General features: G+C 39.8%; 1 protein-coding gene across 3 annotated transcripts in view; it reads left to right on the top strand.

The window, feature by feature from the left end:
- Positions 1 to 26667, top strand: part of larp1 (La ribonucleoprotein 1, translational regulator) — a 66426-nt gene that overhangs the window by 266 nt on the left and 39493 nt on the right. For 2 of the 3 annotated variants that reach the window (XM_030153657.1, XM_030153656.1), the window contains exon 1: positions 1 to 358. This exon is cut by the window's left edge and continues 266 nt beyond it. In XM_030153657.1, coding sequence (XP_030009517.1) covers positions 1 to 358 — 358 coding nt within the window. Of the gene's footprint in view, positions 359 to 17683; positions 17740 to 26667 lie in introns of those variants that run through there. The other variant, XM_030153658.1, reaches the window with a different exon arrangement.

Raw genomic sequence — 26667 nt, 5'->3', positions numbered from 1 at the left:
ACTCAGGTGGAGGCTCTCCTGCCCGGCAACCCGCTCGCTAAACCGGAGGAGCATGGCAAAGTAATCCGCGGAGGGCCGGAGGAAGAGGAAGGCGGCCGGGGCGAAGGGGCCAAGAGGCAGGCGGCTGTCGCCGAGCAGGGAAGCAGCAGCACCGGGCAGGGAGGGACTCCCAGTACGGAGCAGCAGCAGACCTCCAAAGCGAGCAAAGTGGGCAGTGACAACGACGACAAGCAAAACGAGGAGGCTGTAAAAAGCGGCAGAAAGGAGTTTACTGAAGCTCCTCCGCCCAAGGTGAACCCGTGGACTAAGAAAATGAACGCGGTGACTGTGGTCAGCGTCAATGGACAAGCACACCACGGTCAGTACCGTCCTTACATGTTGGTTTGTGTTGTGTCAGTGCTGTGTCAGTGTTGTGTCGGCGTCTGTTCGTCCAGATGTGGTCGGAAGAGATAACAGAGTAGGTTGTCAGATAGAAAACGAGTCGAGCTGGTGCTTGAAAACCGGCTGTGGTCGCCCTGTTGTTGCTCCATGGAAGCTGGTTATATTTGGAGTGAAAACCCCCTCCTGCTGGGGAAATCTATTCCTGGAGATCAGATTGAAACCAAACAACCGAGTGAAAAGACTGCAATGGAAAGACAAACCTTTTTAAAAAATCTCCTAACCTACTGTAGTATTTTCGTGCAATCATAATATTTACATTCATTATGCCTACTTTAAAGAGTATTAAAACTTGTCTCTGCAGCATACATTAAAGGGGTGACATTTTGAGCTACTTTTAGTCAATTTAAGAGGTCTTAGTAGTTTTGTGGTGAATTATTTACTGTTTTTACTTTTGGCTTTGCAGGTTGTTGTCATGTGGTTGCTGTAAAGTTGCTATGCTAGTGACAGCAACACAACCTATATATGCATTCAACTAAAAGACACGTCCGTGTTTTTTTTTAGTCTTTCTACAGCGCAGAGGAAATTCTGCTCTACCTTAAGTCACTTCAAAGTACTTTTAACTTCATAAAATTGCGTCTGCTTTAAAACGACCTCGTATATCCCGTTTTATCACCATTTTCTGGGTCCTCCCCGTGTCCAGTTTCTTGCCACCTAGTCAGTGACACATACCCCGTGCTTGCCAAATGTTAAAAGTCAGTGTTTACACGTTGGTTTAGAAGTAGGTTTCGACACACGGTCATACCAGACAGTGGCAGGACAACCGCACATGATAGGTATTACATTAATAGGTATGCTGCGAGTCTAGTCGGCTATGTGGCTTCTTTAGCATGCTGCTAACAATAGCACACACAGTCACACGCGCTGCTCTCTGGCCTAGTGCGCGAGCCGAGCCCTTCCCATTCAGATTCTAGCTTAACTTCAACTCGCTACATCCCGCTGCTTGTCACTCTTTGTAAAACGCGACAGCTTCTAATCATTGTATACTTCATAGCAGACACTGAATCACAACCCAACGCATATCTTTCTGCTGTATAATCTCTAAAAACGAGCAGGTTTGTTATGAGACGTCACGTGTTCACTCCACGTGTTCCCCGAGAGTAAAGCATGGGCGCTGTTGGCTAACTACCGATCAAACTGTCCAAAACCGGTACCTCCTTGTCGGTCAGAAATCATTTTAGGCTGTCGATTACAATGCACTCTAGCTGTTTTGTGTTTAATAACTTTGTTGTCATGGCGTGTGCTTCTTGTCAGCGTAAACCCGGCGCCTGTGTGTTAGCTAATGATAGCATAGAAGTTAGCAGACATATTAGCTAGCCAATGCGAACGAGTAAGACCTACTGCTGTTAGATTACTTCACATTGTTACGGGATTCAATTACTAAAATTATCTTTTAACATATCAGTAGACTGTATCCGTTTAAGGTCTGATGTAAGAGTGATAGCCGTATAATCAATACGTAGCGCTAATTATCACTGATGCATAGGGAGGAGACGGCTTGTCTCTCAGCCATAGGTTGTTGCTTCAGTGTGACACACTGGCCGTGTTGTAGTCACTCAGGGAAGTGCTAGTGGCTCTGACCCATACGGCCAGGATGTTTGTGATGTCTTTTATTTGTCAGATGGTGTGTTTGCTGTGCTAAAGCATGTGTAAACAATGTTTCTAATGCCGACGACCCCCTCCCCCTATGAGCACAGTCTGTACCGTGAAGTCTGGTCCAATCTGGGCGGATTGGATAGATGTGCTCCAAAGCTGTCACATCAGCATGAAAAGCTGGCAGGGAGCCATCAGACTGATAACCAGGCGAGATCAACAATTTTTCACATGAAGTCTGCTGAGTCTTTATCTCAGAGGCTTTCAGATACATTTTCATGGTTTTACCTACTATACCTTTTCAGAGGGGCAAAATAAGGGGTCCCAAACTCTGATTCCCTTGGGGCCACTGCTCATATTGTTGTGAGAGGGTCACTTCAATGCCCAAGTACTACAGGAAAGCAAAATGTTTTTAAACATATTACATTTTTATTTGCTTGGAACATCTTGTGCTGTTCTCCACCTGATACATGAGATTGTATACCTTTATTGCACAGCTTTTCTCAATTCTAATTTGTTGATGAGCTTGTTAACATGACCATAAAAGTCAGATAACTGGGAGTAATTGGATAATTATAACTAGAGGTAGACTGATATATCAGCCGGTCAATATATCGGATATATCGGCCTGTCAATATATCGGGCCAATATATTGATTTTTTTTCAATATCGACCATTGGCCTTAATCTTTTTTTGAAAGCTGATATTTGATCAGTAGTAAAAATGCTACAAGATATTTGATCAGGCACTTTAGGCAGCACTTGAAGTTAAATAAATGTTAAAAGAGTACTGTGTGTACGTGTATTAATAATTTAATTTATATTGCTGCCTATATTGGGGCGACACGGAGGTGCAGTGGATAGCACTCGTGCCTTACAACAAGAAGGTCCTGGGTTCGATTCCAACACCAGTCGATGGGGACCTTTCTGTGTGGAGTTTGCGTGTTCTCCCTGTGTCTGTGTGGGTTCTCTTCAGGTACTCCGGCTTCCTTCCACCATCCAAAGACATGCACTGATAGGTTAATCTAAATTGCCCATAGGTGTGAATGTGAGAGTGATTTTTTTTTTTTTTTGCCCATAAGTAGCTGGGATAGGCTCCAGCGACCTTAGTGAGGATAAAGTGGGTTCAGAAAATGAATGAAAGAATATTGTTTGCATAAAAAAATTGTTTCAATTGTATTTTGTGGTCAATGTGCTTTAAATTTTTAAAAAATCGGCCTTAAATATCAGCCTCAAAAATCAGCTGTAGATATCGGCCATTGGCTGACCAGATTTTAAAAAATCGGTATTGGCTTTAGAAAAACCCATGTCGGTCGACCTCTAATCGTAATAATCTGATCTAATGCATTGACTTGCACTTAAGAAATGCGATAGTCAAAAAACCCTGGTTTAGGTGATCGAGTCCATTCTCGGATTTCTTTCAGAGTACGTATGTGATGGTAGACTTAAACTTCCTGTTGTCTTTCGCTCGTGTTTGACTACGTAATTCCTGTTCTCTATGATTTTAACTGTGTTTACACATGCACAGATGTAAAAGAACAAAGTTATTAGCCAAATTGTCGCAGTGCTGTGGACTGTGGGATGGACCCTTGTAGTATTATTCTGGATCCTTGGATGTACAATTGACACACATTGCCATCACATTTTCAACATTTTTATCTAGCAACTGGTTTTAACATAACATACCATCACAGTCAAAGTAGCTGCTGGCTTTTAGTGGAAGTAAGAAATGTAAACATAACCTTTAAAGCAATTTATGACCAGCAATCTTGCTTTGGTCTCTGACCAAGGCAAATCAAATTTTGTTGAATTTTCTATTTTCACCATCAACTTTGCATCACTTCTCTGTTGAATGCCCCATGTTTTCATATTATAGATGGTCTCTCTGGGCTTCCCTAAACAGTGGCAGTGCAGCAAAATGACACAAAGTGTTGCAAAATGGCATGAAGTGTCACAAGTAGCCTTATGTACTGTTCAGCACAGGGGTCTCTTTTATTTTCTGTGAGCTACTTTTACATAATGAAGTTGCCATAGAGCTACTCAAATTCAGCAACATTTATTTACATAGTTAATTTTCATACATACACATATTTTGTATTATACATCTGTAACATTGTATTATTTGTTACTTTATTTATATTTCTTTGTTTTCACATCTGCACATCTTAAACAGTGCTAATATGAAAATTTTTTATTCAGAAAATCAAAATAGAAATAAACCCAAATACAAGCATTTGCATGCTGTATTCCTATTTATTTTAATAGTATTTTAAAAAATTATGAAATGGAAGAATCCTGCATATTTTTATATAATTAATTATAAAAATAATACATATTTTTAATACTTTAAAATTGTGAAAAGGAATGCGCTCACTCACTCACTCACTCAGAAAAACTTCACCAGCATGTGCATGCTGTATTTCTGAATGATTTGACTTTTTCTAAATTCACATATGCTGTCAAAACATCAGTTAAAATCAGAAAAACTTTGTACACATAAATCCAGCCTCACCCTGTCACTTTTACAGAGTCATCACACTGGAGTGAAACCCAGAGGCACCTGTTCAGGTCCGACTCCAACTGTCTGAGTGCATGCGCAGATAGAACACATATTAAGCTGGACATCAGCAATAGTGGACAGAATCTCTGTCTTATACTTATGGTCCCGGTCAGAATAATGATCCTGCCACTGCGGTCATACGCGGGCTGTTCAATAAGTTCATGGCCTCACCCAGAACAGAACAACACAGACTGATAATTTATATTTTATTTTTCAACATAATCTCCATTTACAGCAATGCACTTGGTCCATTGATGTTCAAGCATCACTATCCCATCACGAAAGAATGTAACATCCTGTATTATAACAACCAGTATTTCTGGGTGAGGCCATGAACGTATTGAACAGCCCTCGTAGCCTCCTTAATTCTACAGCCTGCAGCGAATGGCTTTTTGTGCTTGTCCAAGATGTGAACCACTTTAACTGACTCCGTTGAATCACTGGCCTTGGTCAGTTTGGTGAATATGGACTATTGTTTTTGGAGTGTAGTTATCAGCTCTTTTACGTGTCACATTTGTGAAACAGAAGTCCATGTCTCATTGTTGGTGAAAATAATAAGTTTTTTGCCTCTTATTGGTGTGACTGGACCCTGCCAATATAGTAGCACGGCTAACCCACTACCTGCCTGGCACCTTGCTCATCCTGCTCCCCTTGCCCCTCTCCAGTGACAGACAGCAAACCAGTGCAAAAGTTTGATTGACAGCTAGTTGACCGTTTTATCTTGGGAGGGCGGCAGGACACTTGTAATTTTGAAAAACACTTAACTGTGGGGAGGAAAACCCTAATCTGATTTTCTTAAGGGGCTCAGGTGATCCATTAATATTGTAAGAATACGTCAGAGTACCAGACTCTTTTGGTTTTAACTTCTTATTGTTGAGAGAGTGAGCGAGGAAAATTAAGATGCAGAGAATAACTGTGATTTCAAAGGAATGTTGTCCTATAGGTTGATAAATCATTATCCTGTATAAAGTAACTGCACTGCATAGAAATAAACTGTGACACCTGCACAAGTGGTAACTGATGATGCAGTAGGTAAATAATTCTACAGAGCACAAAGATTGAGCAGCGACAGTGAATAAAAGTGCCTAGCAAGTAGTGAAATGAAGTGAAATGTAAAAACAGTGTTGACATGAAAGTTGATGATTGACAGATTAAAAACTAAACTTGACACATCAGCCTTTTGTAAAATGTTTCTGTGAGTTTGAATAGAGTTGCAGCATAGAAAACAATCAGTAGTTATAGTAATACAAGGCTAACCTAAATTAAAAAGATGAGTTGTCATCTTTGAGCTTATTTTATATTTGATAAACTGATCTAGAAAACCCTCACCTTTGACAACTCCTGATCAGAGGTTGCGCTAGACATTTTTATTGTCCGTCATTTTGACGGACTGGGTTGTAAAAATTCCGTCATAACATATTATTATCTGTCATTTCAAATCTTTATTTTTTAATGATAAAGAGATATATTTAGTAGTATTTAATGTTCAAAAACATCTCAATGATGCAGCAACTGTAGTTGCTGCTGGCTGATAAACCAACGTGATATCACGACTCGCATAATTATATACGCCACTTTTAATCGGTGTGTTATGCACTGAGGGTTAGAGTTCGGGTTATGTGAACCAGAGATCTGCGCACAAATTGACATGCCATCTAATAACACATGAAAGGCAGAAAATGCGTACATATAGCACATCAAATGCCACTGGCGTATTCCTTGCTTGTCCGTCATCCTTCACCGCATCAGTCCCTCTTTTTTCACCGGGTTTATTAATGCCATCATATTTACTGGGCTTTCTAAAATAAGGAGACTTGGCTGTCTTCACAGTTTGTGCTAGCAAAGTAGCATCTAATTTTGGCTAAAGTCAGCTAAACAACGACACAAGACTTGACACTGACTGATTAATATTCACACTGGCACCAATTGGACAGGGGGTCTACTACAGGTGGATTAACGGTGAGTCATTTGACAGAAGTACCACTGTTGTATTCAGCATAGTTGTGAATAGTGGCGCTGTTGGGTTCTGTACAGGTAGGATGCTGTTATGGACTGTTTGATGCCTTGTTAAGAGACAGACAGACCAGCAATTCTGCGAGCAGGTTCTGTTCACAGTGTTGTGTGTAAACTTTCTTTGGTAGTGTTATGAGACTGGTGTGTGTGTGTGTTCCTTTTAAGTGCGAGAGCGGTGTGTGGCGCGTGCGTGTGCGTATGGTGTGAGTGGTTGAGCAAGGTGAGGGAGCGGCAGTTTTGAATATGAGTGTTTAAGAGGACAGAAGGAAAAAGTGTTCCAACATTGATATACTGTGCATAAATAAAAGCTGCTGTCTTCCACTACTGGCAAGGGAGTTAACCCCGACACTGGCCCTGGAGGAAATCTCCCCTGTGCTCGCTGACTACGGTCGGACGAGCCAAGCAGGAAAGGTTGACAGTAGATTACCCTCAGTATTTTAATCTGTCAAAATGACGGACGGCCTTCAGAATTTTCCGTCATTTTTAAAAAAAATCCGTCAATGACGAAATATTTTGGTTAACGCGACCTCTGCTCCTGATAAGTATTTTTGAAGTATTTCCTGACTCTGACCAAAGAGCCAGTTAGCTAGAAGAAAAGTGTTATATTTAGTTGCAGCCTAAATACAAAGATATGTGTCTGTGCAACCTGCTTTTAGATGTTGTACTTATGCAGTTTATGAGCTGTCAAGTCAAACAGAAATGTGTCTTTAACGTGTTCAAATAACTTACAAGTCACCGTTGAGGAAAAATGGTAAATATCAGCGTCCTAGGCAGTTACCTTACAGGTTTGGTTTCTCTATGGACTTTGATATTAAAAAAAACCCTAAAGTTGGAAATCGTGAACAGAAAGAAGTTTGGCCAGGATATTAGGTTGGTCTTACTTTATTGATGTCAATCAAACTTCAACAATCTGTAAACTTTGGAGCATTTTGTAAAAGTTTGTCCAGAATGTGCTTCGGTTAGTGGTGCAGGTTACCCAGTGCACTGTTAGCTGACCTGTTAGCATTGCGTGTGTGCTCTGTAGTCAGTTGTATGTACTCACGGTGTGTTCTTGAGCAACATTTTGGACTCCTGCCGAGGATAAGTTCACCAAGTGAACCTCTCCATGCATTTTCATGGATCATGGGTCGTTTGAGGATCAGTAGGTTCATGACAGTCTGTATGATTTCAATCTGTGGCTCATTTTCACAACATCTGCAACATGAGACACACTGCTATTGACTGGATTTGACGGTAAAAAGGTGTAATTTTACCCAAGAGGATAGCCATGCTCCAGTTTGAGCTTTTTTTGTGTAGCATATACTTACAGGTTGATACTAAAGTATCAAAAGGAATAGCAATTATATATAAACACAGATATACCTTAAATAAAAAGAGCTTGTTCTTAACATACTGTAGTATTGTAGTACCTTACATAACCTACTGCATTGAGGTATGGGGCAATGCATACAAATCAAATACTAAATCAATTTGTACATTACAAAAAAAAGGCCGTGTGGGCCATTACATTTACAACTTGTAATAAGCCAACAAATTATTTATTATTCTGCAAACTCTGAAATTCTATGATCTAGGCTAGTTGACCTATACACGCTTAAAATAATGTTCAAAGTTAAAAATAACCTCCTGTCAAAAGCAATCTTGGAAATGTTCAAAATTAGAGACAGTAAGATGTTTGACAGATCAAAATATTCACAAAGAAAACATTTAGAACAAATATTATGAAATCCTGTGTGTCTGTCAGAGGAGTAGATCTCTGGAACAGCTGCAGAGATGAATTGAAATTATGTGCCCCTCTCTCTCACCTTTAAAAAACATTTATAAATATGACTCTTAATAGATGTGTGAACTTTAAGTCTTAAGTTTGTATGTAACATTTAATGTTTATTTCAGCATTCATATTGTTTTCATTGTTGGTGTGTGAATGTTATGTTTGTCAAAGTTGAAGACGTGCTTTAATGTATAAAGGGGTTGGCAAAATAAGCAGAAAGCTTCAGCCTACTCCTTTTCAGTCTTACTCTACAAATTAATTATTACCCCTTCCCTCGCAAAGGGGAGGCAAGGGGTATTGTTTTTGATTTAGTTTGTTTGATTAACACTCTAGCAGCAAAACTGTTGGTTGAATTTATACCAGAATGGGTTCATAGATTGCCAGTGACCCAGAATAGATGTGGTTACATTTTGGGAAAAAGTCAAAGTTAAATTTTTTTAATGAAATTTTTAGGGCTGCAGCTATTGAGTATTTTAGTATTCGAGTATTCTACTGAAAATTCCTTTGATTAATCGAGTAATCAGATAAAAATTGATTTTTTTCTTGGTTAAAGAGCAATTATAAATACACAAGAGGAAATAAGGTATTTCACTTAATAATGAAGGACCAATTGGTTTCCTTTTTTTTTTTTTTTTAATAATTAACAGTTTTATTTGTTACATTCATATTGTGCATACATAACAAAATGTGTTTTCTTGATGAGAAACATTTCCAGAGAGGCAAATACAAATAAAAATAAACAGAATTTAATTACTTTCAACTTAGTATTTCTTGTAAGTATCAAAAATATAACATATTAATAAATTAAAAATAAAAAGGCATAAATATTGCCTTTTTGATGTGCAACTTAACTTTGGTAGCTCTAAATTTCAGAATTTACAATTTAGACATAACGTGAATGTGTTGTCTCATATAAGAGGCAAGAACATTTGAACGGGAACTTGGAACGAGTCCATGCATGAACAGTTTTACACATTTCTGCTATATTCAGGAGAATCAAGGCAGTGGTCCCCCCACCTTATCTGTCTGTCTCACAACCTATAACCCCCCCCCACACACACGTCTAGTTGATTGATGATGTGCTTCATTTTAGCAAAAAGTAGTTGGATTTTGCAAAAATTCAGCCGTGACAAGGTAAGAGAAAACTTTCACCAAGTCGTGCACCGTTTTGGCCATGCTTTTGGGAAATGAACCGTGCAAAAATACGGGTGTACGGTTTGCTGCCTAAATCTTTGCTTGTCACAATCATAATAAACTAGCCACACATTCGACAGTAGCCACAATGAACAGAAACCTAGCCCTCCGCAGGTCTAACGTTATGTTAGTAAGGTACATTAACGTTAATCTCATGGATTTGCGCTGGGTTAATTTTATTTTATCTGGGGTCCTCCGCTCCATTCTGGGTGTCTTATGAGAAGATGCTACATCGCAGATGTGCTGTTGTTTTATGGAAGGGCCGTGTTACAACAGGTACATGACACGACGTTCACCTTGCTGTTCAGTCTGAAATGCTTCCACACTTTCGACATTTTCAGTCTGTTTTTATTGTGTTTTTTTTGTCTTTCGTCATCATTGTTGTATTCACTTGCCTCTTCCCTCTTCCTGCTGCTTCAACCGAACACTTCCGTGTCATCTTTCTTTGCGTGAGTAACGTAAGCGCGTTGTGCCACATAAAGTAGTGCATGCGAAATGCCGTGCTTTGAGCTTTAAAATTAAATTAGCGATTCCTTGAGGCAGAGAAAATTCCTCGATCATTTTTTGTAATCGAGGTACTCAAATTACTTGAGGAATCATTTCACCCCTAGACATTTTGTAATATTTTTTCTTCTCCCATTTACTTACAATGGGCGACATTTCAAATGTCTATAAATACATCAATTTTGTTTCAATTTACTTCAAACTCGGCACATACATAGAGACAATTGATATGTTGACATCAGCACATGCATAAACATGATATCAGTTGGATCCATGCCAAAATAAAATACAATATGTGCAAGAGGTGGGGTTAGTTGTGCCTGGCACCACTTGTTTATTTAGTGAAGTTTGTATTATAAATTTTTATTTCATGATTTGTCATTCGGTGTATCTACGCACTGGATGGATCTGTGGATTGTGTTAGTTCTTCAAACTAAAAATAAATAAATAAAATAAATTAGAGCTGGTCTAAACCAGGCTCTTAAGCCAATTTACAGAAACCCAACAGAATCCTCCAGGAGCCAACACTTGGTGACAATGGTCAGGAAAAACTTCTTTTTAACGGGCAGAAACCTCGAGGATGAGGTGACCATGCGAAAGGCCTATTTCTTTATTACATTTCATTACTTTGTTGTATTTAGAGCATTTTAGCAAAGCAGAACTGTTTAACAAAAATAAATGAGAAATGCATAAACATATGCTGGTTTATTTGGTGGGTGTCAAACCCTTCATTTACAAACCACATGTATGTGAGATCTATGAGAAGTAGTTTGTCTTATGTATTACCTCCTTGTCTTTTATTGTCTTGACCCCCCCTTTGTTCAGAACAACCTTCGTCTGTTATGTTCACTTTCTTCTAGGGCTGTGCAATTAATCGAAATTCAATTACGATTTCGATTATTAGATGCAACGATTACAAAAATTATGTAATCGAGAAAAAACGATTATTAATTTTGAGTTGTTTTAATTCACGCGCACGCAAGCTACCATGAGCTGCTCAGCCCCGCCCCCCTCTAAGCTACTGCTGCCAGCTAGCCGGCAGGTCCACCCCAAGAGGAAAGTTGTACCTAGCGGTCTGGACAAATGGCAGGAGAATCACAGCAGAAGTGCTTGGTAAACAAAAAAGGCAAGTCAAATTCAATTGTATGGAATCACTTTGGGTTTGATGAAGAAGACGAAGAGCAAAAACACATCACGTGCAAAAAGTGTTTCGTAGTTGTGTCTGCACCGACCGCTAACACAACAAACCTTTTTAACCATTTAAAGTGTAACCACCGCCACCGTTATCATAATCTTATGAAAAACTAAAACGCATAAAAACAACTTCATCCGCAATGCAATCTTCAGTTTCCGAATCTCTTTACGCTGCAACTCCTGTATTAACCTAACCCTAACCCTAACCCATATAACCCTAACGTACGTATTCCAGATGGCTGATGCAGAAGGCCTGAACTGAAACCTTACGGCACGCCACTGAATTTACTGTTTCATACTACATTGAACATACTTGAATTTATAATTTGCACTTTACGTGAGTTTTTTTTTTTTTTTTAATTGCTACAGTTCAATGGCAAGTCTATAGCAGTTTAATTACAGTGCACTATTTATTTACAAAAGGAAACATACTTGAATTTACAGTACACTTATTTGCATTCAAAGATTTTTTTGTTTCGTACAAAAGTGAACATACTTTGCTTTAGTGGTTAAAAGCTTTATTTATGTTTAAAGAGTATATTTTACATTGTTTTGCAAGAAAAAAATAAACAACTTTAAGGTTAACAAATAATCGTTTTTAATAATCGTGATTTCAATTATTGCTAAAATAATTGTGATTTTTTTTTTTTTTTTTCTATAATCGAGCAGCCCTACTTTCTTCTGTGTTTGTGTTGCCCATATACAAATTTCTGTGTCACATCGAACACCACAAAATGATGAATAATATTGATATTTGTATGTAACAGCTCTTTCTGTTACCGAGCGCACATCCCTACTGTAGCATGGTGAGTTTGGGTCTGACTTCACCTTCTTGATCTTGGGACAGAACCCAGTTAAAAACGCCCTCAGTGATGAATGGTCCAGCAGGATGGATCCTGGAGCGGCTCAGTGTAATCACCACCATAAGGCTGCAGCTGATATTAATAGTCAACATGAGTGTCGGCTCTCATTTTCAGGGCGTGTGGCTGCATTCTTCATACTGTCACCAAAACCACTGGAGAGACTTTGGCATGCAGCAGTTGCAGCAACAGCAGCAGCAGCAGCAGCAGCAACAGTTCTCGCAAGAACAGATACTGCATGTGATCTTAGCCAAGCAGCTCTCATCACACTGCATACTGAAATTTGTGGCATTTAGCAGAATCGCTACTTGTGTGATGCCACTGTTTGTGTGGAGCTGACAACTTGCTGTGCTTTATTGCATCTGGTTAAGTTTTCCTGACAGCTGCAATCAGTGGGCTGGTTGTTTTCAATGGTTTGCTGATTATTTTGATTAATAAGGTCTTTTGTAAAATGTCAGCAAATGGTTTTAAATGCAGATAGTTCTCTGGGTCTGATGTGATATGTTCGGATGACTTCAGTCTATTTTTTTTTTTTTTTTGAAGATGTAAACTTCTTATGCATTTCAAATAAATAAGAAAAGAAAGATACATTTTTGTAGTAGTTGCAAATCTCTTAGTCTTGTGAAGAATTAATTGTTAAAATTTTTGCCAGATGATTACTCTGGATTATAAAATGATGGGTCTGTTAAACATCGGAAAACTCAAAAGCCCATCACAATAATCTGATACACAATGTTGGCTCACAGGGACATAAATCAGGCTTTGTCACATTACTTGAACCCTTATTCATACTGTACCTGTGTAGAAAAGCCGACAGACACCCAAAAAGCTTAAAAATCCAACTTGCTAAAGAAGTCGACCAGAGACTACCTGGGAAAAGCCTGTTAGTTTTGAGGCTTCTGATTTTGCATCAGTGCTGCACGGTGGGGAAAACCCTGTGATCGAAGACCAATAAAACCAGCAAATTACAAAATTGCAAAGTATTTTTGTTTGAAAAATGAATTATTACAGTTGCAGCTGATTTCTTTCCAACTTGTTTATAAGCTACTAGTCTTTGAGAGCTCTGGTTTTTCTGCAACAGAAAAAAAAAAGACATAAAAAGGCAAAGAAGCAGCTGAAGTGAAAGTCCCAATAATCAGACTGTATCTGACAACTGTGGCAAAGCTTTGCAGAGACCATGTGCAGGTCTGCCTTGGTTTGTCAGCACTAGATGAATTTAAAAAGGCGTCACATTGGATTTAGACGGGAGTGAAACAGGGTTTAAAAGAAAATGGACATTTTAGTTAATACAAAGCAGAAGGGCTGAGTGTTTTGTTGGTTGTACGTGTTTTTGGAACAGCACATGGTTGACTTTGAACATGTGAAACATAAGCTCTTTCTTTTGATGTGGTTAGTCACAATACTATCCTGCGTCGTTTTTTTTGTCACACAAATACAAGTTGAATGCTGCTTTTTTGCGCCTTGTGTTTCTCCTCCACCCATCTACACTGGCAGTTCCCACTCACATGAATAATAGGGCTGAGTGTGTGTTCACTTGCTGATTTGGTATGAACATGGCCCTCGGCAGTAGGGCAAATATGAATAATCTGTAACATTAATGGGATGCGTTCTGGGACCTGTAGGCTGTGTGACTATTTTATTGATGCTCTCCAGCAACCAAAACAAATTCCAGCTGACTAGTTGGTTCACTTTTTGAAGTTGTTCCTCTTTGGTCCTAATGTCCTGATTTTTCTGTGTACCTTGGCCCTGAAGGAAGCTTACTGATGCTTTCAATATTCGCAGCAGCGTGGCCTTTATGGAACAAGAAGCACACTGTTTTTGGAGAAATGGGGTTTTCTTCACTTCAGTTTTTTTTCCTAGGATTTTAACCATATGTTTTTCATGCAGTTGAGTTGCTGATATGGCAAAAAAGGCTGCAGATGTCAGTTTCCCAGATGATTCTCATTTTGGAAGCAGCAAAACACTATTTTGTTAAAAATGACACTTAAACAGATGTAACAGACTGTCCAGCTAAATGTAGCCCCTTTGGATAGTATATGGTTTTCCTATTTGTCCTGCTGTAGCACCTGTTGCTGTTGACAGTAAAACCCAGCAAGAATAGGGCTGTGTCTTAAAAATGCACTTGGCAGCAATTGTGTGTCACTACGGATACATGACAATTAATTGTCACACAAAGTAGCCACGCCTTTCTCCGTCCATTTCTATGATACTGTTATAGTTTTCTAATAGTTTAATAATACACACACAGTTTCATCAGGTTTGGGACAGTTAAGTACTGTGATAACTTGTATTGTTTTTTGTTATGGGCTAAAAACAATGAATTTTTTTATAATCCTGGACTGACATTGCAGTAGTCAAAAAATAGGCTAAGAAACATGTAATAAATCTGCATAGTGCTGAAGCTATAGTTCCAGTTTCAAAGAATTCATAGATAAAATTATATTTTTAAATGTTTATTTCTAGAAAAACAGCAATTTTCTTCTAGCTTGTATGATACCTTAAAGCTGCGAATGATGTTCGTCACCAATTTTTCATCAGATCTGTAAAACATAAGTGACAGCCTTAGTATCCTGAATCTGTTAGCCTTTCCGTGATTATGCACCTGAATCACTCCTCTCACAGTGAAGAAGTTCCAAGTGTACTCCACCACAAACAATGAAATATGTTTACATAGCAAAACGAAACCTAAACAAAACCATCACTCGGGGTTTGTCAGGATTCCACGCAGCCGCGGTAGCAAGAAGCAATTGAAGCTGTTTCCGTGTTTGTTGCTCCTATGGCCATACTGCAGCTGTGTGGAATCCTGAAAAAACTAGAGTGACGGTTTCGTTCCTGGAGGCAGATGTGTAAAACTGCTGTAGTTCAGTAGGTGTGACTGTCATGAATCAGTGCAGAGTGGGTCTGCTGCATTAGCATTCTTTAACAGCAGCCTCTTTTACCATTTGTAAATTGAGCACTGCTGAAATTCTATGTAAAGAGAACACACTTCTAGAGCTACACCCCTCCCCTCTGTTCCACCATTTAACATGTCTTTTAGTATGCTATTGTGAAGGAACTCACCAGGTGACCGAGGCCCTGCTTAGACATGACATTAAGACACATCCTGAGGGATGGATCTGAAGTGACGTCTCAGGTAATTTCTAATCAAATTTTTATATCACCTAGGAACATCTTTTCACATTGGATGTGGAATGTGTCCCCAAAAAGCGTCTCCAGTGATGGGCTCTCACGTCCCTGCTCTGTATAGGCATGCAATGATACAGGTAGCCCACGGTACGGTCCGTACCTTGGTTGTTGGGCCACAGTTTCGGTGGAATGACTTAAACCTTCTTGAGTTATAAAGTCAAACCCCCCCAATCACTGTTACGGAGGCACAACAGTGATTGGACATTAACTTGCGGGGGGTGGGTCCATAACTAATGTAACTAATGCTAGCGTGAAACGAAAGTGAAACTTTACAGATTTTCAGCGTCCAACTTCTGGGTTCTATTCCTCTATTATACAGCAGATCTGACTTGAAATTTTCACATCTTCTAACCTGTAGCCACTGGACACACAAATGCTGGGCCCCATGAATTTGCCACATTTACCCCCCCCCCCCCTTTATGGTGCCTCAGTGCATGGAGACGAAATTCTGAGACTGCCGACAGTTTGGTTCAGGTGAACGCTAGTATCAGTAATGTAGGATATAGGCGTAAGAAAAATCAGTTACAACCTGCCTGTCATTTACATTGGTTGGTTGTGTCCCCCCCCCCCCCCCCCCCCACACACACACACAATGAAATTCGTTAAGCAAAAGTAGGGATGTAAAAACCAGAGGGAGGGTTAACCCATCCCCCCCAACAAATCACACCGTGACTACCCCCTTGATTACAACACGTAAACATTGCACTGTCCACGGGCGTACCTTTGACAGCACCACAGTGTTTTCAGTCATCAGGCTTGTAGATCGCCAAATCTTGAACCCAGCCACAGCAAAACTGTTCATAGCTGTCAAGGGACTTGAGGCTTTTGAATTCTTGCATTGTGTAGTCACTCATGCCGAAAACGAGATAGTTAACTAACTGCATGTAGGTACAGGCTGGCAGAGAGTCAAGATCTCTACACCAGTCGGACGCCGGTGAACACTGGTATCTCGTAGGGGTCTATATCCTTCATATCTCTGATCTTCTCCAAATACCTTTGCTTAACAGTCATGTTGAGCTTCTCCCAAGAGGAACCCTTTGCTTTTGCCGCCATCTTATCCATTTTTTTTCTTAAATCTTGATTTATATGGCTCTGTCCTGCACGTCTGTACTATGCTGTTGCCCATAGCAACCGATAATTTGTAAGTTCAAAATGGCGCAGCCTTCCACATATGTCACGTGTTATGATGTATGTCCTCATTCCTAATAGACCTATAACTTACAATTACTCTTGATTATTCTACTGATTGTTTTATTGATTAATTGTTTTGACCACATAATGGTCAAAATACCTGGTTTCTGTTCCTAGAAGTGATGTGTCCAGATGTCCTGTTTGGTCTGAGCAGCTGTCTAAAACAGATGGCACATTCTCATGTCAAACTGTAACAGCTTTCCAGAATGCAGGCTTTAAGAGGTGTCTTAGTGTTCACATGGGCGCCTGCCTTGTCCCCCCTGTTTGTCTCACCACAGTGAATTTCTCTGTTTTGTTGTGGTGTGGAGAGGTATACCCCAGTGTGTAGTATGTCTCCAGTGCTGTTGGTAGCAGGGTTTTATAAGGTGTCAGGACCCGGTCCAGGTCATGAACCTGAAAGGGGTGCAGACTTTCCAAAAGTGCCTCCGATGTTGTAATAATGAAGCCCAGGGCTGTTGTTATTTCTTGAGGTTCGAAATGAGGTTTGAGCTCATCTGTGAAGTGCCACTGTTGTCTAGTTAATGTACATATCATGTTCATTAATGATTTGCAAGTCATTTCATAATTTGAACATCTTGTTGATGAAATCTTGATTTTTCTGCAGTAGCAAAATGCTGCAAATGTTCCTTTTTAGCATAACTTTCCTTAAAGTAAACTTAGATGATGATTTTCACAATCTACTCATAGTTTTCTCCAATCAACAATAGTTTTGTTGAAATTATGTCTTTCTATAAAGCTCCGATGTTATGGAAAGTGAACCATTAATATTGCACTTTTAAGTGTAAATATTCTTGTTTGTGTTTTTGAAACCTGCCGATTCAAAAAGGATGATAATCAAATCCTCACATCAGAATCATTTAGGCCTTTGCAGAAAAATTACTACAATTTATCAAATGACTTTGCAAACAGATGTTTTTCCTCAACTGTAATAGTAAATGTTCTGAGGTTCAGAGCGTGTTGATCCAAGAGAGAAATGTCAGACCAGACTCCTTGTTTCTACTCTGCTTCCTCCTCCTTTCCACACCCACTCTGTACACACACCCACTCAGCTGATTCACTCGTCTCTGTTCAGTCTTGGCCTGTTTTATCTGTCTTGGTTTGTGTCTGGTCTCGGCGATAGCGACTCGTCCCTGCGAAGCTGCTTGGCCAGCGCTGTTCCCTTTGGGTGTGGACTGTTTGCATCGCAACCTGTGGAGCTGGATGCGTTTTGAACTAATGTTCTGCAAACCAAAACAGGTGAAATCTTCTAGTTTGTATTGTAAACCAGCCCAGGCCATCAGAGAGGAATTGAGATGACTGATATTTAGAGTTGCAACACTGGATGAACTAACTGGAGCAGTAATACCTTAAGAAGAATGATTTACTTGTCTGTGCCAAGTTGTTTCTGCTTATTCAAAAATATACAGGCCTGTTGTCTACTTTTTCAAGTTAGTTTTTGCAGGTAAACACCTCTGTAATGTTGTAAGTACGTTTGCCTCACAGGTAACTTTCTACAGTTTGACTCCAGATTTTTGCTACTGACAATAAAGGAATTGTTACTGTAATAACTTATTAGAGTAATAAAGTCCGTTGATTAAGAAAGTGAGAAGAATTTATGTCTGACATACTTTCAAATGAACACTCTGTCGCTTATGGTTAAAAACTCCACAACAAGCAGTATAAAGGACTTTTTGGATATTTTTTTAAGGATCGATCAAAGCGTGGGTGTCTGAGTTGAACAGTTCAGAGTCCAGGACTGTAGCCTGCAATAATGTGACCAGAAGTGAAGTTGAGTGTGTGTCTGTGAAGGCTCGCCGCCCTGAGCCTTTTACTCTGCAAGAGGTGATGTCACCACATAGATCATGTGACGCTAGGGAGAGCCTATGACGTGTGTATAGAGGCAGGATGGCGGCATCCACTCTGAGGTTAGTTTCACCCCATATTTGGTTGCTTCAGGCTTTCCCTCTTGTGTTGTCACACTACTATGTGGAGCATGCATGACCATCAAGCAGGCTACATGTAGATACTTCACCACAGCTGAAGACACCACCTACTGATTTATTACACTTAAATATCCAAAACAAACAGTTCTTTCCTAAGTCTTGGGAGCTGTGATTTACTATTTCTTCAACTCTAACACATCTACAATCAAAGTCTTCACTTTGTAAATGACATCTGACTATTGCAGCACATTTGAAAGTTGTAGTAGGAGGATAGCAAACTGACCAGGCCCGTTCACCAAAACTCAGTCTTTATCGAAGACTGCAGAGCCAACGTGGCACACGGGTTATTTATAGCTTTAACAAGCAGTACCTTGTAGGCACCGGAGCAGGTTTTATCATGGGTGCGTGTTACAGCGCTCATGGGAATTTGTCTTTGGGCTCCACCTGAGCATTGTGTGTTTCTATGATAAGAGGCCAGAGACTGCTGTGTCTGCTGGGATTGTGCAACTATAGATGACAGCGGGTGGAAAGAAAGCAGCGCTGTTGACAAAAATAACAGAGTAATTTTGTTTCCTACCTTCCCCACAGCTGCTGTCTGGTTTAACTGAAATGAAAACACCACAGTAATGAGTTCTGAATGTTTAAGATCCAATTCAGTTGATTGAACTGAACGAACTGTTTCAGAGGCAGATTTGATGGTAAATGTTGAGCTGCTGGAGGGTTGTGGTGGTGGTTAATGTTCACGGTAGCCAGTGGCAGTCTGGTGTACACTGCAGGCTGCAATAACTGGCTCCAAGTGCAGGGGGAGAAGATCAGCAACTGAACACAGAGGGAAAGAAAGAGGTGGACGAAGGGGGCGGAGGCAGAGGGGAGTTGCTGCAGACTGAAGTGTGTTGAGGAAAGTGATGATTAAGGAAGCAGCAGAAGGATGATTGATTGCAGTGTTTCCCATGTCAGTTGTGAGGAGGTGAGCTGCTTGTAAGTCCTGCAGTTTCCATAATTTTTGAGTGTAATTTTTCTCCATTTTGCAATATTTGGAAGTTGTACTGGCCTTGGTCAGTCGTAATCATATGATGTCATTGTTGGTATTACGGAAGTGGAAGTAGCTGCACTCATTAGGCTGTGGACTATTCATTTCAAACTCAAAAATTTGCATTTATACTGTAGCAGTATTGGCTTTTTTTGGAGAAGTGAACATCCTTTGACATACTTCTGGTGGAGAATAGTGAGTGAAGCCAAACCAAAGTGAGCACTAACTTGAAAAAAGTTATTTAAGATGGGCTACTTGGTAAATGTGAAAACACAGTCGTTTGATGATGTAGTGCAGTTATATTACAGAAGAGTATATGGCACCAGCAAGCCAAAAAGTCATTTAACACAGTATCAAATTAATGCATAAAAGTAGCTAAGTTGCACACTGATCACATCACGTACCAGGAAATGGTATTTTAAACACTGACGGTAATTTAATTTGCTTTCAAATTTTTCATATGAGCACACACAGTTTGTACACAGTTAATTTTGTATAACTTATAAACATTCTAGCTTGCGCTAGCTAGCCTAATTAATAGGCTAGCTGACAAATCTTATGACACAGTGTCAAATAGCTGATATAGCAAAATTTTACACTGACCAACTTGTTAGGTTAAACAAACCAAAATAATTTCAGCCACCTACCAAATGATAACAAGTATACTTTTTCAAAATTGTAATATCTATGTTGCGTAACAAACGCATTAAATGACAGCTGGCAAATCATTCAGCACAATACCAAATTAATGCTAGTATTAGCTTGTGAAGCTACCTTAATCTTACAAACCAGGTATTTTAACAAAATCCTTATATAGTGTTAGTGCATTGACTTCAGTTTCAAACCACACCTTCTACTGCTTGTTTAGTTTCATTAAATGTAGAGACCAAATAAAAAGGTCATGGCAGCTTGTGTGTTATGTAGGGAAACGTTATGGGTTCTGGTCTTCGTTCACCTAAACATGGATTTTTTTTCAATTAAAATATTATGTAAATGAAATGAAACTCCCATTGTTGTACCCATGCCATTAAATATGGTGTTTTATGGGTGCTTGTAGTTGACAAAGCTGATTTTTCATCATGTTTGTCATTGAAAGCCTTACCTTAAATTAGCAGCGCTGCTGTAGGTGTGAGACAAGAGATTGTAACTTTGTTTTCATTATTAACAACAGACTCCATGAGTCTGTCACCTTTCTGTAAAACACACATCTGACCTGTCCTTGAGTTTGGAAAGGAAATTTGTTATCGGTGTTCTTGTACAGTTGAGCACATAATGCTGAGATAACACCTTTAAGATCTTTATACCTACCTGTTGAGTCTGTTTTTTCTGAAGGTACTTTTACGCTGATACTTTTCCATTAAATATTATGTTTATTTGGGTGTTTTTGTTACTTCAGTCATTTAGTCATCCCCATCGATTAAGTAGTGATAATAGTATTACTTTTGTTCTGTTTGACCAACATTTGCACCAGACAGTGCTTGTTTATAGGAATTAATTGCTGAACATTTTGAAATGTAATTTTTTCCCCCAATTTAACTAAAGTTACAATACAACTATGCAGAAGCTATAGTATTGGCTTGAAGAGGAAACATTGTCAATCCCAACCTCAGTAGTCCGTAATGAAGGAACCTCAGAGTGAAAGGTGCATCACCAGTAGATAGTTGTAAAATTGTTCCTGGAAATGTTTCACATACATTTATCACAACTCAATGTCCTCATTTAGTCTAAAGGTGATGCCTGGCTGTGTGACTGCCTGAAGAGCAGCAGTGTGCAGCTCGGCAGACATCCTGGCCAGGGGCAATTCTCCTCTGACCTTTAGCGATAATCTGATATGCAGCGAATACCCAGCAGCCTCATGACTGACGCCTAAATGCTTTCTCTAGAGGAATCACAACCACTGCTTTCAGCCGATCCACACAAATTCAAAAAAGAATGCTCATTCGGTAAAGTACGAACCATAAGCAGATGTGAATTAAATGCACTGCATGTAGTCAAACAGCAGTAAGACAAACTTCCCTCTGTTTATGGAAAAGATACAGAGCAGTGGTTTTCCTCTTACAGTAACAGTGAGACTTAGTCATGATGACGAGGCATTCAGACTCATTAAACCTGAGTAACTGTTTCATCAGTCGACCCATTTCCTGTGATATGAACACAAAGGCTCAGAGTAAGTCAGCGATGATGCCAGTTAAAAGATAGAGGCTTTCTCCTGTCCTGCTGGAGAGATCTGATGTTACACTCACACTGTGACATGTCTCTTTCCCAAAAACATGCTGTGTCATGCTCCATAGGCTGCAACACTGTGACATGTGTGGCTGCAGTTCTTCACAGTAAGCAGATAAGCCTGGTTAAACACAAATTCCTTCTCTTACTTCAGCACAAAGGTGGTGCAACAGTTTGTATGTCTGGCACAGAAAACAGGAATTTAGGCTGGAAGGTTCAGTGAGTTTCCTGTGTGGAGAAATGTCCAGTCAGTTTGCTTGGAGTTTGGTTCACACTGGGAGAGATTAGAATCAATACAATACTTTGAAGAAAGTGCAGAAAAAGAGACGTAAAGAAAACCCACATCTACTTTGGAACTAATTGGACAAATAATAGCAAGTACTTCATATTCTGCTCTTGGATTGGTTTCTATGTTAGAGTTAAACTTGACCTACTATGTGGAGGACAAATGTGAACATTGATGTGCCACATTCCATTGGTCAGCTTTACATACGCTGACCAGCGCCACCACGTAAGTCACCACTTGGATTTAACTTGGTAAATAGGTAAATGTCTCCTATTGGATAATTACTGCATGGGTGATTGTTTCAGCTGGCAACAAGTTATTTAACCCTAACTGATGCAGCTAGTAGCTTCTCATTTCTCAAACAACCATGTCCTGTGGTCATGGAAAAGATGTTAGTCTCTTTTAGAAGGGTCAAATTACTGGTATCAAGCAAATAAACTATTGAAGGAGATTGCTGAAACTACAACAATTGGGTTAAGAACTGTCAAATGCATTATTAAAAACTGGAAGGATAGTGAGGAACCATCATCTTTGATGAAGAAATGTGGTTGGAAAAAAATCTCTATTGATCGTGATAAGTGATCATGGCACAGTGTGAAGGGAACTCAAGGGATTGGGACCAATCAGCTGTGTAACTTCAGGAAAACCACTTATCAGTAAGGCTAATTGGAAAAAAAGACTTCAATTGACTATGGAGTATAATGATTGGACTCTGAAGCAATGAAAGAAGGTCATGTGGTCTGAGTCCAGATTGAGCCTGTTCTTGAGTGATGGGAGCATCAAGGTAAGAAGAGAGGCGGATGTAGTGATTACCCATCATGCCTATTGCCGACAATACGAGCCTGTGGGGGCAGTGTTATGACCTGGGATAGGTTCAGTTGGTCAGCTAGGTTCAGTAATGCTATGTCCCCAAAGAATGAGGTCAGCTGAACCTGAATATACTGAATGACCAGGTCTTAACATCAGTGGATTTTTTCTTCTCTGATGACCTATATTCCAAGATGACCATCCCAGGATTCATTTGGCTCAAATTGTGAAAGAGTGGTTCAGGGAACATGAAATATTATTTTCACACACGGATTGGCCACCAGACTCCTGACCTTAACCCCACTGTGAATCTTTGGGATGTGAAGAAGACTTTGTACAGTGGTCTGACTCTCCTGTCATCGAAACAAGATCTTGGTGAAAAATGAATGCAGCTCTGGATGGAGCCCGAGGGTTGGTCGATTTCTGTTCTGCATTTTTAAGGAAAGAAAATAACTACATTGCAACAGCATTTAATAATTTAATAACGAAAGTAGTATTAATTATTGAGTCATGATACATCCAGTGACAGTCATCTACAGCGCAGAATGACTCTGAATGTCTCTGGCAACGCATTTCGGGCAGTTGGTCTAAGTAGAGTTACCGTCGCACATGCACAAACGGGCAGTTGATCTGGTAGTGACAGGCAGCAGAACCAACCGATAAAGATGGAAGACGCTACCACTGCAACCACTGTTCCATGTTGTAAAACCTTAAAATTTTAAACTTAAAACTTTAATATGCATAGCCTAATGTGTAGGCCTATTATTGGTTTCTTTTTTTGTATCAAATGTATGGTGTGGCAGCAAGGGACCAGCAGAAACATTGATAGCATTAGCTGTACATATTTTGAAAATGAAAATGGAGTAAAATGCATGACCCTTCATTCTACCGTGGCAGATTTTACAGTATTCCAAGTTGTGTTGCCCTTCGTGATAGGTGCAGAGGTGGACTAACTGTCTCTGTACGAGGCTGGGATCCAATCTTAGTTGGACCCCCAGTTTCATGGTGTCACAGGGCTAGCTCATGGATGCAATGTACTTGGCTGACACGGTTTCTTTTTTCTAAGATAAATAACATACACAAATATAATAATATACACTTTTCTCCTCAGTGAAACAGTAACTTGTGTTTCTTTTTTTCACTCTCACTCACATGAGTGATTATTTATGGTAGTGCTTCAAGGATGCAAAAGAAATAGAGGGCTGCAATGTTTATTCCACTCAGGAAGTGATGTCTAAACATTTTGTGTCTTCCACACTCTGGAATATGTTGGCATGTGCAGATAGATGTAACATTAACTGTCTATGTTGTCATGTGCACGATGTGAATCATTGTTTGGCTTATGACTAAATTTAGACATTACAGAGCAAGACACAAGAGAGGGATTGGACAATTGCTGGTCATAGTTGATCCACCTGAAAACAGGTTGTGATGATATTTGGTTTGCCTCATCCTCTGACTTGTGTGGGCTCATTGTCCAGCACAAGATCTGCAGAACTGTCTAATAACTATATAGTAATAAACAGTATGGTGATGTGCTTAAAATTTCATACATATTTATAAGATTAAACACTTCAGATGGTAATATTAGATCGAAGGAATCCAAACTCTATCTTAATTTTACTTTGGATGTTAAAGGTGCTGGAGACTTTCGTGACCAATTTTTCATCAAATCTGTCAAACTTCAGTTATATCCTCAGTATCATGAATCTGTAAGTCTGTCTGTGATTACTCACCTGAATCTCTTGCGTTATGGTGAACAGTTTCTTAGAGCCATCCACCATAAACAAACCGTGTGTTTACAAAGAGAGCCTGGAGGTAACTCGGGCATCTTCGGAATTTTGTCACTATGTGCATTGTGGGAAACGCTGGTTCGTGCTGCTGTCTGGCAGCGGCAGCTGCTACAGATGAAACGGAAACGGCAGGAGCTCCCTTCCTTCTATGCATATTCCTCCAGCCATTTCCACATTTCAGCCATTTCCGCTTCGTGTTTCATCCATATAGTATCATATGCTCGCACTGCCGTTGCTGCTGTCAGGCGGCGGCGCGAGCCTTTGCTTCCCACAATGCATGTCGCAACAAAATTCCGAAGATGCCCAAGTTACCTCCAGACACTGTAAACGCACAGGTTTGTTTATGGTGGATGGCACTAAGAAACTGTTCACCGTAATGCAAGAGATTCAGGTGAGTAATCACAGAAAGACTTACAGATTCATGATACTGAGGATATTACTGAAGTTTGACAGATTTGATGAAATTTGGTTACAAAAGTCTCCCACACCTTTAATCCTAATCTGACACAAAAGAATCTGATTTAGTTTTATGAGGCAGTGTAAAGCAGCGTAGGATGTCCGTCACCATTTTTTCATCAGATCTATAAAACCCGAGTGATAACCTAAGTATCACGAATCTGTTAGTCTTTCCGTGATTACGCACCTGAATCACATCTTTCACAGTGAACAACTTCAAAGTTGACTCTATTACAAGCTGTCTGTTTGTTTACATACCAGTATGTCACTCGGGCCTTTTCGGATATTTTGTTGCAAAGTGCATTGTGGGAATGGAAATTCCACGCAGCCACAGTATGGCCGCAGTAGCATCAAACATGGAAATAGCTTCATTGCTTCTTGCTGCTGCGTGGAATTCCAAAAAGAAAATTGATGTCGAAAGTCTCCCGCACCTTTAAGTGGTCCTCATCATTGGTAATTTTTGGCATGAATGGAGGTTACACATTGTATCCCCATCCCTGATGAGGATTGTCAGCAGAGTGTGTGAGGTGTTCAGTTGCCCCTGTAAACAGGAGGTCTCATCAACAATTTTAAGGAGCTTTTCGGTAACAAGTGAAATGCTGCTGGGTTAAGAACTTAAGCTGCAAATTTGCTTGTAGGGGACTTGGTGCACATGAAAAAACTTAATTGGGGCACTTGAGGGTCAGGGGTTCATAACATGCTTGTAAAAGCTGTGTACTGGACCATGAGTGGTTCTATTCAAGTTCTAACATCTTCAGTTGATGGTGGTTTAGGTGGACACAGAGCAACCTTCCTCCTTCAGCAGAAAAATGTGAAAACATGCTGTAAGCATCACTCCATACAGTGACACTGAGATCACAGTGAAAGAAGGCGATACACATTTTATTGGAAACTGAATGGAAACCTGTATTGAAGTAACAGTTGTACAATTTTACATCATGATAATTCTTTGATTATGGATTTTAAAAATGGGTTTCATGTTCTACCCTCTGACTTCTGAAACGTTCTGCTACTTGTCCAGTATTTGCAGCGCGCTCACCATAAATGGTTTTGTACAGAATTTTTGCCTTGTTTTGTAGGTTTCATCTTGTATAAGTGAACAGTAAATGAGTGTGATTGGGTATATAGTGTGTACTGGGAATTCTGTCCTCTTTTCCGTCCATCCAAGATTGTGTCCAATCGATTTCTCAACGACCATTCCACCAATTTTTTTTTGACACATTTGTTACCACTAGGTGAGGTGCAGTGTCAAGTTAAATGGCTGAAATTCAATTTTTGGATTTTTCCAAGACCCAATTCAGCAGACAAAGTGGAATCAGATTGAAAGTTAAGACTTATAAGACAGAATGTTTATCTTTGTTTGACTGAACTACCCAAAGAGGAGAGTAATTTAGTTTAATCTGGTTTACAATTATCTTTAATGTAAAATTCAAAATTAATCCCTGACAAGGCGGGGGGTAAAGTGTTGTATGGCGGGGTGGGGGTATTGGTACGCTCTGCTTATGTTTTCACTTGTTACCTTTCTGTGGCTCATTCCTGCACCATTTCTAGAGAGAAGTTGCTGCTTTATCAAAGCCAGTCAGTGTTGGAGTGTGCATCCAGTGGCCATCAGTGATATTACACATTAGGATACTTCTGTACTTGCTT

The sequence above is a fragment of the Sphaeramia orbicularis genome, chromosome 14, assembly GCF_902148855.1.
Source record: "Sphaeramia orbicularis chromosome 14, fSphaOr1.1, whole genome shotgun sequence".
NCBI classification, from domain to species: Eukaryota; Metazoa; Chordata; class Actinopteri; order Kurtiformes; family Apogonidae; genus Sphaeramia; species Sphaeramia orbicularis.
This window is presented reverse-complemented; position numbering and strand designations above follow the sequence as displayed.